Source organism: Gouania willdenowi, chromosome 14 (assembly GCF_900634775.1).
Source record: "Gouania willdenowi chromosome 14, fGouWil2.1, whole genome shotgun sequence".
In the NCBI taxonomy this organism is placed as follows: domain Eukaryota; kingdom Metazoa; phylum Chordata; class Actinopteri; order Blenniiformes; family Gobiesocidae; genus Gouania; species Gouania willdenowi.
Window position 1 is genome coordinate 33,595,512 of NC_041057.1, and position 16,687 is coordinate 33,612,198.

The window sequence follows — 16,687 nt, forward strand, 5'->3', positions numbered from 1 at the left end:
AGTGACTTTTCCAGCGTCTTTTCCAACGACTTTATCTCGGCAGATAGACCGTCTTTAAAGTTTCGTAGACCATCCCGTAACATCTCCTTGACCTCCTCCAAACCCGGATCAGGTTCTGGAGGGCCTCCATGCGGTTTCTTAACCATTTTTCTTTTCGTCATGTTAAACATGAAATCAAAATATAAATGTTAGATAGAAATCTTAAATTAAAACCTTGAATCTAAGTCTAAATGTCACGGGTGAAACTAAATATTTAGCTAATATGCAAATTTACTGGAATGAGCTTTTATTTTCGTACTACTGAATTTTGAGACCGAAGTGCGTGGGCCATTTGTGAAATGACGTGGAATGACCGAGCTGTCTGATTTTTGCATAGTTGAGAGAGAGGAAGTTGGTGTACATTTATTTATTTTGTTGAGACAATTTGTCGGGCTAGAGCAGGTTTCAGTGGTGATTGAATCAGTGGAGATGTAAAGCTGGATGTCATCTGCATAACGGTGGATAATGTTAGGAGCAGCTACAGTTTGCATTGTAAAAATGAAAGAAACAATGACAAAAACATAACTTTAAAACAGTAATTTTATCATTTTAAATTGAATATATACATTTATTTGTCATAAAAAATATGTAAAAATAAGTAAGAAAACAGCATCTTCCTTCTGTTCTACACCAAACGTCTGCTTATAGTTTGGTCACTCCTATGAGAACAGAGTTGGTTTGTTGATAGAAATGTTAGCGTTTTGTTTCTGGTAGAAAATAAATGCTGCCAGACTGAGGCAGATTGTTCCAGCGATGCCTGCGATGATAGACACAGCCAGCACGGTGCTGTTTACCTCCGACTCACCTCCTGGAGGAAGAGAAATCCATCGTATTATAAAAGAGCTGCTAGTGCGTCATTTAAAGTTAGATCAAGATCTCTTTGTTCCACCGATACATTTAATCCCCTCATCACATCACGTACCTCCAGAAGCCTCCATGTGTCCTACAAGAAAGAAGAAGAAAGTGCTTTAAACTCGTTCTCCTGTTCTCAGACACTGAGCAGGAGAATGAAGGTCTCACCTCTGTCTGTGCGGATGGTGACGAGTCCTGAGCTGACGGTGGCTGAGTCGCTCACTGTGGTGTCATGGCTGTCACTCACACTGCTGCGCCTCAATAAGTTGTTAGACGTGCAGTTCTGCAGGGGAGAGACTTTCACTTTAAAACATTTGAATCAAAGCTTTAGCAACGTTATTCGACTTTGGAAAAACTCTAAATGTGCTTCAAATTAAGGATTCATCAATGTGAAGATATTTGATTGTTTTGTTCGTACTTCACTTCAATTGTTCCCTATAACTCACTCCCATTCTGTAACACGTCTTACAACAGAAAGCTTGATATGTAGAACTCATTTCTGCCTGAGGGCCAAATACGGAGCAATTTCATCCCTAGTGAACTTTTAAATATAAATGATATTTAAAGTATGTAAGGCAATGACACTATCAAAGCAATCGGTTCCTGCAGGATTTTCTCTTTTAAATTTCATTGATTTTGTGACTATTTTTTTTCCTCATTTGGGGAAATTATGTTAATAATTTTAGGAGAAAAAATGCAGGATTTTTGAAAAAGAGTTCTTGAGATATTAAAACCAGTCAGGTGAAAATTAATGTTTTTTTCTGTCATTAGGGCCAAATTGGAGGCTCTAAACGGCCACATTTGGCCCCCGGGCCTTGGGTTTTGTGATGTAGAGGCTTCATATGTAGAGTATGTGTTGAATAAAAGGTTTGATGGTGATTCTCTGGCAGCTTCACTCAAGAAGCTCAACGAGCCTCCAGAAAATGGCCGAGATTAAATCCAACATGGTTACAAAAGGACGCCGTCACTGGCTATATGTGATGCTAAGTGTAAGACTGGGATGTTAGACTGCTTTTAGTTCAAGGGCCACATTTGATCCAGATTGATCTCAAGTGGACCCAACCAAAGAAATCCAAGCTGTTGATAAGAAAAAAAATGTGGAATTTGTAACAATTTCCTATGAATATTTTCCGATAAGTCTATGCAAAAATAATTCTGTGGACCCGTTTGAATCCTCTGAAGAGCTAAATTCAGCACCAGGGCCTTGAGTTTAACATGTTTGACACAACAGAGAAAACCTTCTCCAACAGCAAACGCTTTCAGTATCAAGAAAAAACTTCAAAGCGGCAGAAAACCATTGTGATGTCATTATACAAAGATGTACTACTGCATTGTTTTTAGTTTCAAAAGGTTTGAAAACCTAAAAACACACCAAATATGTAGTAATTAGTATATATTTGCTCACTTTGATCTTTTTTGTCTCCTTAAAAATATTACTAAATTATTTCTGTAATTTATCATATTATTCAAAGTGTCAAAATCTCACGTGACACGACTGTCTGGCCATGACTGCTTTAAAAAAAAATCTTTTAAACTGCGCTAAATCTATTAAAATTTATTCTATTACAGTCCTGTCTAGGACTATAATAGATGTATCGGGCAAGGCAAACCTTGCCCGATACGTCATTGACCACACACCACATTTTTCACACACACACACACACACACACACACACACACACACACACACACACACACACACACACACACACACACACACACACACACACACACACACACACACACACACACACACACACACACACACACACACACACACACACACAGGCTTTACTAACACCTAAATGTGTACATTATGTATGAAATATATTTTATTGGCATATTTTACACTCAAAACATTGGCTTTAACATGTCATGTGTCAACAACTTAAAATAAAAAATAACACAATCTGCCTGTGGCTTTTAAACCAACTTTGACTTTAGTGCAACTTAACTGAGGTTTATGTTTAGAACAACAAATAAATGCAGAAAGTTAGTACTTTCTTTTTAGATTTTATTGAAGAAAACACAAGCTGGTCAAAATGCCCAGGTTTCAGCACTTCTTTGTGTAGTTACAATGTCTCCTGCAGTCACACACACACACACACACACACACACACACACACACACACACAAAGGCTTTACTAACACCTTCCAGCATTTTTAGAATCCAATGACATTTCCACGTGATTATTCAAACCAGGGGGTTTCCAAAAATGGGTCACGGACTAGTTTTCAGCTGGTCAGAGAAAAAAGTCCTGGGGTTTCATGTACAAAGACTTTCTGTGAGAAATGACAATGGTACATGAATCTAGAAAAGGTCTCACGTTCAAACCTATTGAGATGTTTCAACATTTAGCACAAAAACCCCTCCCTGTCCATGTCCCCATTTGAATATAAGGGTGGTACCATGATTCCCGTTTTTTAACAGGTCAGGGACCGTATCAACTCTGAAGTTTAGTAGTAGACAATGAAGCAGAGAAGAAGAGCTCTCCTAATGGACCTTTACTCTCCTTTAAACAGTGCGCTGACATGCTCTGATGGAGATGCACAAACCCTGAGAATAGAAGTCCTTTTGGGTGGGGGTCCTTCAACACACAACTCAGTTTTTATCCCCTCAGGCTGAATGTTTCACTCCAATAGAAAACAAAGGGATGTTTACAGGCAGTGGGGCCGTGTGACATCATCAATCACATGATTTCAAGATGGAGAAACACAGGCTCTAAAACTGTTAATTAGTCCCATTTTTAAAAGGCAATGAAATGAATATGGTGCACAATAATGTTTGACATAGATCTACTAATAAGTACATTTCAAAGATTCTAAAATCAGTGTATGATCCCTTTAAAGGCTTTTCCTTGTGGAGGCGGAGTCTTACCTGAATGAGGGAGGAGCAGAGGGCGTTGTCACAGAGCCGTGTGGCACAGTGAACATAGTAGGTGGAAAGGGTTGCATCGACATTCTGAACGAAGCGAAAAGCCTCAAAGGAGAACCGAGCCTCCTGTCGCTCACCGTTGGCTTCTATCACTGTTTGACCGTCTCTGTTACACCTTTAACACAACACAGAACATACAGTATGTTTGTATATCAGTTTAAAGCAGAAATACTCACAACAAATAGTGACTGTCAGGACCTTCTTCTACCACTAAGTTAGATTGTTGCTCAACGTTCTAGAGGTTATAGAATCTGTCTGGATTTTCTGTCTTTGAATCATTTTAATAAGAGTCAGGATTCTTGTGTCTTTAATGATATAATACAGTAATTATAGGACAAATAGAGCCGTGGGTCACTGGTAGAGTGGGTCGTCCAATAACCACAATCCCGCTCTATCCCAGTTATTGTCATTGTGTCCTTGGACAAGGTACTTTACCCACAATGCCTCGTATGAATGAGTGTGAATTGTCCATAAATGTTGGTGGAGGTCAGAGGCCTGAAATGGCAGCGACAGCTACACCTCTGCAGCTGTGGCTAAAGTGTAGCTCACCCCCACTGGTATGATGGTTCCTGTGACACGCTTTGAATGTCATTCAATAAAGTTGGATTAATAAATATTTATATCTAATATTGGAACAGCATCACCGTGGAGCTGAGAGAAATACAAAACTTGGACTATTTTAAAGCTAAATTGAAAACATTCCCTTTTTTAAAATTCTTATAATTGTGGATGTTTTTAAATGTGTGTTTTCTTGTAGCGCTCTGAGATTCTATGAATGAAAAGTGCGCTTAAACTAAAATGTATTATTTATAAATCTAATTTTTTTTGTCCCAGAAACTCAATTTAATTACTGTAGATTTTTAAAGTTATTTTCATACTAATTTCATTCTTTATTTTATACATAACTGCGGGGCCGTCACTGTGGGATGTTGAGCAAGTCCCTTGACCCCGAACTGCTCCCCAGGCGCCGCAAAATGGCTGCCGACTGCTCCTCAGGGATGGGTTAAATGCAGAAGACAAATTCCAATAATGTACTAACATTACATGGCCAATTAAAGGCGAAAGCCCGATTTAATTTAATTTAATTTAATTTAATTTTAATTTAATGAAAAGGAAGATGAACAAAATTCTTTTTCATGACCTCGTGAATATCAACGGTAAAGAATGTATTTTGATCAGAATTTTAACAAAAGGTTTCTCCCACTTTCTCTAATTTTTTTTAATGATGCCTTAACATTTCGTCCACATTTTTAAGCCTTTTTAGGTGACAAAGAAAATGGGAAAATTGAGTTCTGCCCAAAAATAGTTCAGCCGATTGAGCCTGTTCAGAGTTTTTTCAGTGTAATTCATAAAAACGTGCTGGTCTGTTGCAGCGTTCATCAGTAACTCACCCAACAAAGAGGTCATAGTGTGTCGTGTTGATGGGGAAAAGTGAGGTGGTGGCGTAGCATTGATCCAGGAGAACATTAAACCTGCACAGGCAGATGTTGGTGAAGACATTGTGTCTTTTTAGTGAAAGTGATAAAAAATTAAAAAAAATGGAACCTGCTGCTGAGGTTGGAAGCTTTCACTTCTACAAAGATCCTGGTCTTTAATTCAAGGCCTTCTGTTGGGATCTGCAGCACAGAGGAGTAGCTGTTGTCCTAAAAACAACGAAAAGAGAATAAAACAATTAAAATGGACATATTAAATTACAGGAGAAATGTGTGTGGATTAAATTTTAATTATGTTTGTAAAAAAAAGCTATAAAAAATCTGGTAGGTTATACTTTATTATGAATTATTATCATTAATATATTAATTTTACAGTTTCGGACCCCGTGATAGGTGCTGTCCATTCCCTGTACAGCAGAGGTGTAAATAGTACTGATATATTCTACTCAAGTAGAAGTAATGGTACTTGATTGAAAACTCAAATACAAGTAAAAAGTAGCTCAATTAAATATTACTCAAAGTAAAAGTTACTAGTTAGTTTCACCCCCCATGTTTATTGTTGGTAATAAATCTTGGTACGCGTCCCTTACATACAGTAAACCTCTGATGTAGAAACCAAATCTACCACAAATAGAACTTCATTTATTTTCACAAAAGGCATCTGTATAAAATAAAAGGTTTGTCACAATGTGCTCCTATTGGTTGATGTGGTGTGAGGCGGGTACGAGGCAGCGATTGGCTGTGTTGTTATCGTCATGTTGTTGTTTGGTTATTGATTCTTTGATCTTGGGAGAGCTTGAACACTGTTCTTTGGTGGTAGTGTTGCTATGGTAATAGGCTATTAGGTCTGATTGTTATGTGATTCTAGACGACTTATTGAGCTGGGATTTTATCATCAAATTTGTTGCGATCTCGTAATCTGTAATGACATTATGTGGAATTTCCATACCAAAAACACCCATAAGTATTATTAGGATGATGTGTGTTTCCACTAAAGTAAACTTCAAAGTTTCCCAAGATGCATTTGGAACCTCCAAGGACAAAAACCTTGTTCACACTGAGGCTAAATATCTCTGTTGATTCTCCACCTTTACTTTGAAAGTTCTGAAAACATTTGAAGTGAGAAAGTGACCAAGTAGAATATTAACATGTGCTCATTTGATCCATAAAACTCATAGACACATTTTATTCACATATTTTCAGAGACCCTCCATTGTGCTACTGACTAAACTTCCTGTTAACTTCAAAACAAGAGCCCTATTTACAAAAATGTTGAAAAAAAAAAAAAAAAGGAAGATAAGAAGAGATGCTTTTATTTTGAAAAGGGGATGTTTGATGTTTAAAGCCGGTTCCAGGACCATTTTACGTTCCGCTTACAATGCATCATGGGTAGGGGTGTGTATTGCCTGGCATCTGGCGATATGATTAATATCCCGATACATAGGTCACAATACGATACGATGTATCCTGATATTAAAGTATAAGGCGATTTTTTTTTTTTGTATATATATGACTTAAGAAACAACTAATCTGTAAATGTGTACATTATGTATGAAATATATTTTATTGGCATATTTTACACTCAAAACATTGGCTTTAACATGTCATGTGTCAACAACTTAAAATAAAAAATAACACAATCTGCCTGTGGCTTTTAAACCAACTTTGACTTTAGTGCAACTTAACTGAGGTTTATGTTTAGAACAACAAATACATGCAGAAAGTTAGTACTTTCTTTTTAGATTTTATTGAAAAAAACACAAGCTGGTCAAAATGCCCAGGTTTCAGCACTTCTTTGTGTAGTTACAATGTCTCCTGCAGTCACACACACACACACACACACACACACACACACACACACACACACACACACACACACACACACACACACACACACACACACACACACACACACACACGCTGAGTGTATCCACACAAGGTAAAATCTTCACTCATATGTAATTAAGTTTAAAACTTGTCTTAAAGCAGTTTCCAACCTTTTTAGTTTTTGATCATGGTTAATATTTTTTATTTATTTTTAATCGATATGGATGCATTTAGAATCGATCAGAGAAGCTCGCAACGTAATATCGCGATATATCGCCAAATCATTTTTTTTCAACACCCCTAATCATAGGTAGGTTTTGACTAGTGTGCCCACTGTGCATACTTAAAAATTTAAGTATACATCCAGGTGTTTCTCACATACTCAATTATTTCATACTATCTAATGTGAACGTACTACAAACTAACTGTGTATGAGTAGTACATTAGTATGTGATTTCAAACACAGCCTAAAACAAGATAAAATGGAATATTGTTCATGTTAAATGGTGATTTTTTTCCCAATTGTTTAGATTTTACCCCTTATTTTATAAAACTTTGCCTGAATAAAGTCATAATGTCAACAATAGAGTGTTGACAGGTTGCATTCTTACCGAGTAGAGCCTCATGCTCAACGTGCTGATGAAACTTCCATTATTGTCCCTGACGGCCACGTTGGCTCCAGCCCTGCAGAGAAAGAACTGAGAATGATTGTGGGGGAAAACCCCCAGTAGTCATCATACACTGGGTCACCATGGATACAGTATATGGATGTAAACAAAGCCTCAAAGTGAGACTCATGTTCTACTGAAACAGGACTCAGCTCAGAGGCAAACATGGAAACTCAAGATGTTTCTATAAATGCTTGATCTAAACTTAAGTCGTTCCACTGTCAGATGCAATGCTCAAGAAAACCAATCACATTCTGTGTTTTAGCTAAAGTCCAACTTTTGGATCAACTTTAATCCCATGATAACACAATATTGTTATTATAAAAAGGAACTTCTTATCAATTTTTTATTTACAACCTAATGCATGTTTTAACAGACTAATACCAGTTTGAACTGGAAAGAAAACCTCAATTTACAACCATGTTGACAGTAAATACAGCACAAATATTTTAAGGATGGTTAAAAAAACAAGAAACGGTTTCAAAAGATGCAAAAAAGCATTTCTGGGCGGAGCGAGGAGATGATTTACGTTTGTTTTCAAGCTGTCAATCTCAGGGCTTTAAATGACATGTTTCCAAATGATTGAAACCAGAATGTTTTGGGTCGTGAGACTGAATTTGAAGGTCTAGTTTTTGGAGCATAGTACACTTACTGTATGTGTAGGTCTATTGTCCAAGAGTTTTTTTTGTTTGGGAATGGGAGGGAATGGTTCATTTTAGTTTTTTGGGTTTTTTTGTATACTTTACGCAGCATTGTTTGTATATTATGTCCTCAGGTCGTCACCTCGTGCAGACGTGTCATGAACGGTCCAAGAAAGCAGTTCTGCTGGAGTTATTATTTATTAATCTTACTTGTTGTAATATAAGAGGTTTGATTTGTCAGGGTCTGTTTATTTTTGTTTGTGTGTCGCCCTTGTGGTCCACTTTCAGTTCTTTTAGACTTTGTTTTGTGTAGTTTCATGTGTCAACTCTTGTCTTTTCTCATGTCTTCCTGTTTGTGTCTCCGCCTCCCAGTGATGTCAGTGTGTTTGGGTTGTGAGAGACTGTTTGACACTCAGGTGTGGCTCGTTCCCAATCAAGCCTCCCTCACTATTGATCTGAGTGTTTAAATACAGTGTGTGAATGATACCCCCCTTGTTTGATGCTGTATTTTATTTCCTACTCCCTGTTTTCCTTGTGCCTCCTTTGTTTTAGTTAGACATCACAAGCATGTGCCAGTGGAGGTAAACAAAACACCAAAACGACTAGTGAGCTCCAACCAGCCTTAGCTGCAGTAAATGCTGTACAAGAGTCGTGTCAGCAGTTGTCACGACTCCATCACATCCACAACAGTTTTGATGAACCGGAGAAGCAGCGGAGGGATTGACAGGAAGTAGAGAAGAAGAAAGGTTCTACGTTGCCACCTAGCCACCCGGCGCACACATTACATGGATAAATAAGGGAGTTTCACACACTTTAGCGTTATCGTGTGCACGCGGAATTCCACCCCAAAAGTGGAAACAACACGCCACTTTCATGTTTTGGTTTGAGAGCGTCTCCATGTATACGTGGCTTTAGTTTTTGTTAGTTCTGCCAATAAACATGGACTGGTTTTTTGGGCGCTACGCCTGCCTGCTGCCTCCATGTCTTTCTGTGATTGGGTCCTCCACCGCCACACCCTTCCAGCGTGACATGAATAACTCAGCTGAGGTATCGATCTGAGGTTCTACTACTTACACACTCATCTGTGTGTTGTTGACCAGGTACTGCAGTGGGTAGCGACAGGAGAACTTGTACACGACCTCCTGATGGTAGGTGATGGTCCCTGTGCTCGGGTCCTTGGAGCAGATCATTCCTGACACGTTGATGTTCTGAATGTTTGAGTACGCTGCAAACACTCCAGTCCCAGTCTCCTGTGTGACCTTCAGATCAAACACATTCAGGTGAGAATGTATCGTGAGCATCACGTCTTTAAAATGCTGAGCCTGAAACGGGGACGGACTGCGACAAAAACTCAGCCCTGGCGTTTTCTGTCCAGACTAGTCCATTAAATTATCAACGACACCATGTAGAAACTGTTATTAAGTCAGTGATTCTCAACATGTGGCTCTTTGTCTTGATTTTAAATATTATTCCCCCAGAAAACCTTAAAAGAGAGAAAACTTTTTACCCCCTCTACCTATATTTTTTGGCCATTTTGAAAATTACTTTGCCCCATTTCACTTTTTCAGATTTTAGCTTCATTTTTCCAATTAATACCCCTTTTTTCTTACTTTTTGTCAATTTTTCCAACTTCTTTGACGTTTTCATTTAATTTTTGTCCTTTTTTAAATTTTCTTTCATCCAAAAAAGATACCTTTTGCCCATAAACACCACTCGTTTCCTTTTTTCCCTCTATCTAGTCTCTTTTTGTTCCACATTTAGTCCTTTTTCACTATTGTTTGCCACATTTTGCACATTTAAGCTACCTTTCCAATACATACCACCTGGATTGTTTTCATTTGCCCATTTTTTTGGACACTCTCCATTTTAGTCACTATGGACCCTTTTAAATATCAAATCTAAACGTTAAATCTAATGTTACATTTAAACATAAATATTAAATGCTAAATCTAAATGTCATGGGTAAAACTAAATATTTAGCTAATATGCAAATTTACCAGAAGTACCAAAAATAAAAGCTGATTGACGCAAACAAACGCTATCCGCGGTCTTTTCAGACAGCGTGACTGTGCTAACATTGAACATTTAGATCTAGATTTAACCTTTGAATTTAAACATTGACAATATAATTTTGGAAGAAAAATAAATTTCAGAAATATTTCTCTAAATCTGGTCAAAAGTAACAAAAATTCTCAAATGTTTTTTAAACGTGGTTTGTTGCTAAATATTTTTGCCACTTTTGGACCATTTTTGACCTGTTACCATATCAACCTCCACTCGCCCGTCAAAAAAGAAATGTAGCAGATTGGACCGGTTCACCGGGACGATGCCCGGTATACCAGATGACCAGTCCACCCCTGGCCTGAAACTACCTACGGTTAATGTGCTGGAGCAGGAAGTGATTCCCTCATCACTCAGTGAGAAGTTGAACTTGACCACAGGAGGATCCACCGTCCAATCGGCCGTTCCTTTGCACTGATCTTTGGAATGCTGGGAGTTTAGTGACAGCAGTGACTCGTTGTATCCGTTAAAATAGACAGGACACAGGAGGATGTGGAGGTGGACTGACTGGGAACCGCAGAACACCTGGATGTCTGAGTTAGCTTAACACAGAAGAACATTCCAGAGTTTAGGGGCACTTTGTCTCTTTAAATTATTATTATAGTACATCATCATTATCCCTCCTCACCTGTACGGTGGTCTCTGTGGACATTCACTGACCTGGACTTCTGAAGGTGGAGTGTCCCAAACAGACATTCTGAGCCTGGACCAGGAGCAGCAGGTTGAGGTGAACAGTGAGAAGGGTTAGAAGCATCATCATCATCATCATCATCATCATCATCCGGTAGCTGAAAGATAGTGGATAGAGATAAAAACCTCAAACACAAAGACAACATGCGCTTCATCAATCAAAATGGATCTTTGTCCAAATGATTTTATGAAAATACATTTAAAATAATTAAACTTTGTGGACAGTTATGTCTTAATGTTTGATTGGGTTCTCATTATAATAAAACCACATGATTCCACGTAGAGGGAAAATGTTCTCACACCTCACAGAAAGGTCTAAGGTCACATCTGGGAATCGAACCTCGAGCCTTCAGTGCTATAAGTGTTAAGAAATGTACAGTATCTCCATTTTAAACTTCCAACTTTGTAATTATTGATTTACATTCGTTCATATATGTCAAACTCATGGCCAGGGGGGCAAATCCGGCCATTTGGAGCATCCAATTCGGCCCGCAGGAGAAAATAAAAATGACGAGTCATTGTGTAAATGAAAGTCAATATTTGCTGGTCTCACATTTTTAATGTGAAACTGATAAAAATTACATAATCCTCAAATTGTGACTTAAAATTTCCCTTAAATAGAAATTGTTCACAAAACCTAGGAAGTTTAAAGTGAATAATATTATTGTGTTGTGAATGATATCTGATATATTTTGTAATTTATGATGAATATAGAAGTGCAAACTAAGGCACAATAATGCTGAAATTACTTGTTTTCTTGCCTAAAATCTGTGGTCCATTAATATCAAATTGCTCCATTTGTGCCCCTGAACTAAAATGAATTTGACATCATATAGTTTTATTTGATTGTAATGATCTATTGGTCATGACGTTTTCCATACACGAGTCTATGATCCTGAAATTCATTTTATATTTTATCTATAAGATCTGCTTTTTGTTTTGTTTTTTAATATGTAAAAAAAGAAACAATATGCAGGATGTATTATAACAGGATCAGACTTTAATGCTTTAAGGCAGTGTTTTTCAATCTTGGAGAGGGGACCCCATATTTAAATGTGGTCGTCTAAAATGTCTAGTAATTGATTAAGAAAAAAAAAAAAAACAACCTGATTAAATTAATTAAAAACCACACATTATCTCACATAACTGTATTCTATACTTTCACATTCTCAAATAAATAAAAACACTTTTTAAAAAAGAAATCAGGATAAAAATATGAGTATCTTTGTCACTTTGTGCACAAATATGGCAACTCATAACACAATATAACAATCATGATCAGAAACTACAAAGGTTGTAAACAACTGCTTTAAGAGGACAAGTTTTAAAAATAATTACATGTGAGTGAAGATTTTTCGTCTTACCTTGTGTGGATGCACTCAGCGTGTGTGTGTTGTCTTAGCTATAGTCTGGTGTGTGTGTGTGTGTATGTGTGTGTGTGTGTGTGTGTGTGTGTGTGTGTGTGTCCACTATGTCAGTGTCTTATACTGGCCTAGTTTCCATCTGAACACACTTGACAGGCGTCTCAGAGAGAAGAAAAACTAGAACAGTAAACAGATCATCTGACAGGTGAAGAACAATGAGTGACCCAACATGTCAAACATTATGTCAGACACGTTATGGATCATCACCTCAGACATGAGCTCAACACAAAGTTACTGAGTTTGAGGAATAAGGTCAACAAAGCCATTATTTATCCATGTTATTTTCAACATTTCTCCATTCATTTTGTCTTTTTTTTAGTCACCTTTATGCAGCATTTTTTTCTTTTTGTGTTTTTCTGTTGTCATTTTATTCTTTTTGTGTTTTTTCTTATCCATTTGTCTATTTTTCAGTAATTATGTATGTTTTAGTTATTTTTATTTCTGTTATTGTCTGTTGTCTGTTTAGTTAATTTTGTGTATTTTTCGTTGTCATTTTGTGTATTTCTTTTGTCATTTCGTAAAGGTTTGTTTTTGGTCTATTTTTGTAAAACTTTTGGTTAATTTTGTGTATTTCTGTTGTCATTTTATATTTTTCAGTTATTTTGTTGTCCTTTTTTGTATCTTTATAAATTTTATATTATGTCATTTTATCTCTGTTAATTAAAAAAAAAGTAATTTAGTGTATTTCTGTTGTTCTGTTGTTCAGTTAGTTTGTTGTCCTTTTGTGTATTTTATTTATATTTATATGTTTGAGCTCAACTCAAAGTTACTCAATTTGTAGAATAAATTCAACGAAGCCATTATTTAACCATTTCTTTGTAGATCAGCAGGAAAACAGGTGTAAATGTCTAAGGACATTAGTTCTATATCGTAAAGACGTTATATAACCAAACGTTTCAGTCCTGAGAAAAAAAGAAGCTACACTATAAACTCTGGTGTAAATTCCCCGTTTCTGCCGAGGGCAAATTCTTTTTGCTCAGAAATGAGGTCTTCAACACATCATCAGTACCATTACCTACAGAAAGACACACCCAGACAAACAAAGACCCCCTCCCTCCAGGACCCCCCACACCCCCGACAATGGAAGGGATCCAGTAGTAAGGAGATGGTCTGTGTTAGCTAAAGTCAGGCTAGCTCATAGACGTCTTTATACTTTGAGGTGAAGCTTAAAGTAATCATGTGAATAAAAACCAAGGCTTAAGTAATAAGAGAACCTCAGACTTTGATCTTTCTTCTGAACCGCATGCGTCAAACTCGTGGCCCGGGGGCCTAACCTGGCCCTTTAGAACCTTCAATGTGGCCTTCACTGGAAACAACAGACGACATGAATCATTGTGTAAATTACCAACTAATTCATTTATGTATATCTCAGCCTCTCCAAATAGACAAATGCATTAAACTCCACAATATTTGCAGGGCTCACAGTTTAGTACGTCACACGATGGCGGTCATTGTAAATCTGAATTTGTTAAAAGAACTCAGAATTTTCCAAAATCCAGCAAATTTCCTCAAACGATTCCACAAAATGTCCCCAAATTAAATAAAAATTGAGGGAAATTGAAAGTAAAGATCCTACAGGGACTGATACTGTATATGCCACGTGTTGCTTGGATGTTGTCAGTGTCGTACATATTTTACATATCATTTATATGTGGAAGTGCAAACTCAGGTAGAATATTGTTGAAATAAGTCGTTTCCCCACCTAAAATCTGCAGCCCACTTGAGATTACACTGCTCTGTATTTGGCCCCTGAATGAATGACTTTGACACCCTTTGTTCTAAACCTTATCACAGCCAACTGATAGATCAGAGACTGACGCACACATACAACACATGTTTTTATTGCTTGTACTTTACTACAGCCATTAATATTATTTTGGAAACTTTTACTGAAACACATTTTAAGTCAAATATTGCAGTATTTATTCAATAACAATGTGTGGGATGTAGTTAGTAAGTACTTTAGCATATGGAACACAATGTAGAAGAAAAGATCATTAGTCCAGTTTAGTTTGTGTCTATAATGTTCAGCTACACGTAGCTTAAAGCTTTTCTCTGTAATGTATTTCATTAAAATGATTCACTTCATCCACAGCTGCTGTTTACACATTAGAAACTATCAGATTCTTCTTGTTCTGAACATTTTTATCATAAGAGATTCTAACACGAGAGAATGGAGCGTTTTATGGGCTTATTTATTAAAGGCTCAATAATTGTAAATGAACTTTAGCAATTGAGAATAGAATTGTAATTGATTTCAGGGGGAAAATAGCATTTGTAATTAGAAAAAACTGGCTAACAATGGTAATTGATTTGTAATTCAACATGGATAATTGAAGACATAATTGTAATTTAAAAATGTAATTGACCCCAACCCTGGAGTGTGGGGTAGAAAAGGAGAGTGTGGAACATCCAATGTCTAACGGTGAAAAGCAGTGGCGGAGGTCCCTGCCCAGAATCAGGCCCTCTAGAGCCTAGGTCCTCAAAGTGGGGTACGGGTACCCCCAGGGGTACTCAAATTGTCATAGGGGGCACATGAATAAAAAATTAAAATTGGAATCTAGAATATAAATCGACCAGCAGTCAGTAGCCGCCAAGCATTGCCACAAATTACACATTCGCTGATATACGTAAGACTACCCACGCAAGGGCTTAATGTTTGTTTGAATATTGGGGGGCTTGAGAATTAATCCCCTCTGGGGGGTCAGGGGTCATCCCTCAGAAAATTTTCAACAAAATGCATGCAATTTCCTACATTCTGGTGCATTTTAACCTAATGAACAAGTAAGAAAATCTTAATAAAAACATTGTCATTTCATTTTTAATGCCCAAATACTATAATTTAATGCCACAAATGCAGAAAAAAAATCAGCGCATATTTCATTTAAGATTTGCAAACATTTCATCAGAGGAAACGGAATTGGAGAAAATTAACGTTTTGAGCAAAAAAATTGTTAAATTTCATCCAGAAAATGCAGCTGAATATGTTTTAGACTCTAATTATCATATTTTCATTTAACTTATAAAGTAAAACTTGTTGAGCAATGTTATAATTTCCCAATAAATTCTGATTTGATGTTAGTTTGAATCTAATTTAATGCTTTTTAAAAACAATTAAGGCCTTGATTTTGGCACAGTTCATTAAATGATTTTAGATGTTTTTAATGCACCACAAAAGTTTTTTCTGTCTGCCTGAAAATGAAACAAATTTTTGACAGATTGTTGTTTTGTTTATTTCATCAAGCTTTTCTTGATGAATATGGCAAACCGCAACATGGTTTTGTCTCTTTTGTAACATAGTAGATCTTAGCCATGTTTTTAAATGTAGAAGTGCACTGAAGCTGCTCTGCTTCAGAGGACGACAGGTATGACCAGGACTTCTGTGGAAAGACCTCGCACCTCAACAGACAGATGTTTTAGGACTTCTGCAGCTTCTGCACTAGAGTTGTACATGCAACTGTGCCTGAACATTGGAAGCTGGGTTGCAAGTAGCCTTAATCGCTCTCTGGGTAGGTAATGGAAGCTACCAAGTGTGCAGCTGGAAAGGGGTGCGGCATATAAATGTGTTACGCATTTTGTCATTAAGTGGTTGTAAAATACATCACACATGAACGTAGGAAATTTTAAATTAACTGTTTTGGAATTTATGTTTGGACAAAAATATTGGGGGGTTTAAGTTAGTTAGGTTTGAATATTGGGGGGGTTGTAATCTCCTTATCCCCTTCCGTATTTTACGCTTATGTACCCACGGTTACAGATTATTATTTTTGTTATATATTGTTACTCCAAAAACACAAAACAGCAACAAAACAAAACACAAAATTGGAGAAAATTTACATAATTACAAAACGACAAGAAAACAAATGCACTAAGGGCCTATGTTACAAATGGTATTAATCTCCGTTAGCTGCTTCAACTAACCAAACATTCCCTGTCAGACGGGAGCTGTTTTACGACTGTCGATCACCTATGATCACAACGTGCTAATTTAAGCTTAAGTGATTACAGCATCGCTACGTGTGCGTGCGCATGAAAGGGGTGGAGATTGCAACATCTGACCAATCAATGGAGAGACCTGGCAGACTGAACGTCTTTACAATGAATGAAGGAACAGTTT

The 16,687-nt window shown here is 37.1% G+C and overlaps 1 protein-coding gene across 1 annotated transcript; it reads right to left on the reverse strand.

The window, feature by feature from the left end:
• Positions 1-698: 698 nt before the first annotated feature.
• LOC114475302 (zona pellucida-like domain-containing protein 1) lies at positions 699-12,569 on the reverse strand. The gene is made up of 11 exons (XM_028465992.1): positions 12,511-12,569; positions 11,117-11,244; positions 10,772-10,998; positions 9,470-9,654; positions 7,698-7,770; positions 5,372-5,469; positions 5,218-5,298; positions 3,770-3,941; positions 1,060-1,174; positions 962-982; positions 699-847 (listed from the first exon to the last, which is right to left on the reverse strand). Exons 2-11 carry the CDS (start codon positions 11,235-11,237, stop codon positions 699-701), a joined length of 1,242 nt encoding a protein of 413 aa, XP_028321793.1. The 5' UTR covers positions 11,238-11,244; positions 12,511-12,569.
• Positions 12,570-16,687: the final 4,118 nt, after the last annotated feature.

Excerpts from the sequence above, each read along its gene's own strand:
- LOC114475302 (XM_028465992.1), bottom strand. The coding sequence starts at position 11,237 with ATGATGATGATGATGATGATGATGATGATGCTTCTAACCCTTCTCACT. Across the intron at positions 7,771-9,469 it reads AACAACACACAGATGAGTGT|GGCTGGAGCCAACGTGGCCG; the intron begins GTAAGTAGTAGA and ends CTTTCTCTGCAG. Across the intron at positions 1,175-3,769 it reads TCTGCTCCTCCCTCATTCAG|AACTGCACGTCTAACAACTT; the intron begins GTAAGACTCCGC and ends TCTCCCCTGCAG.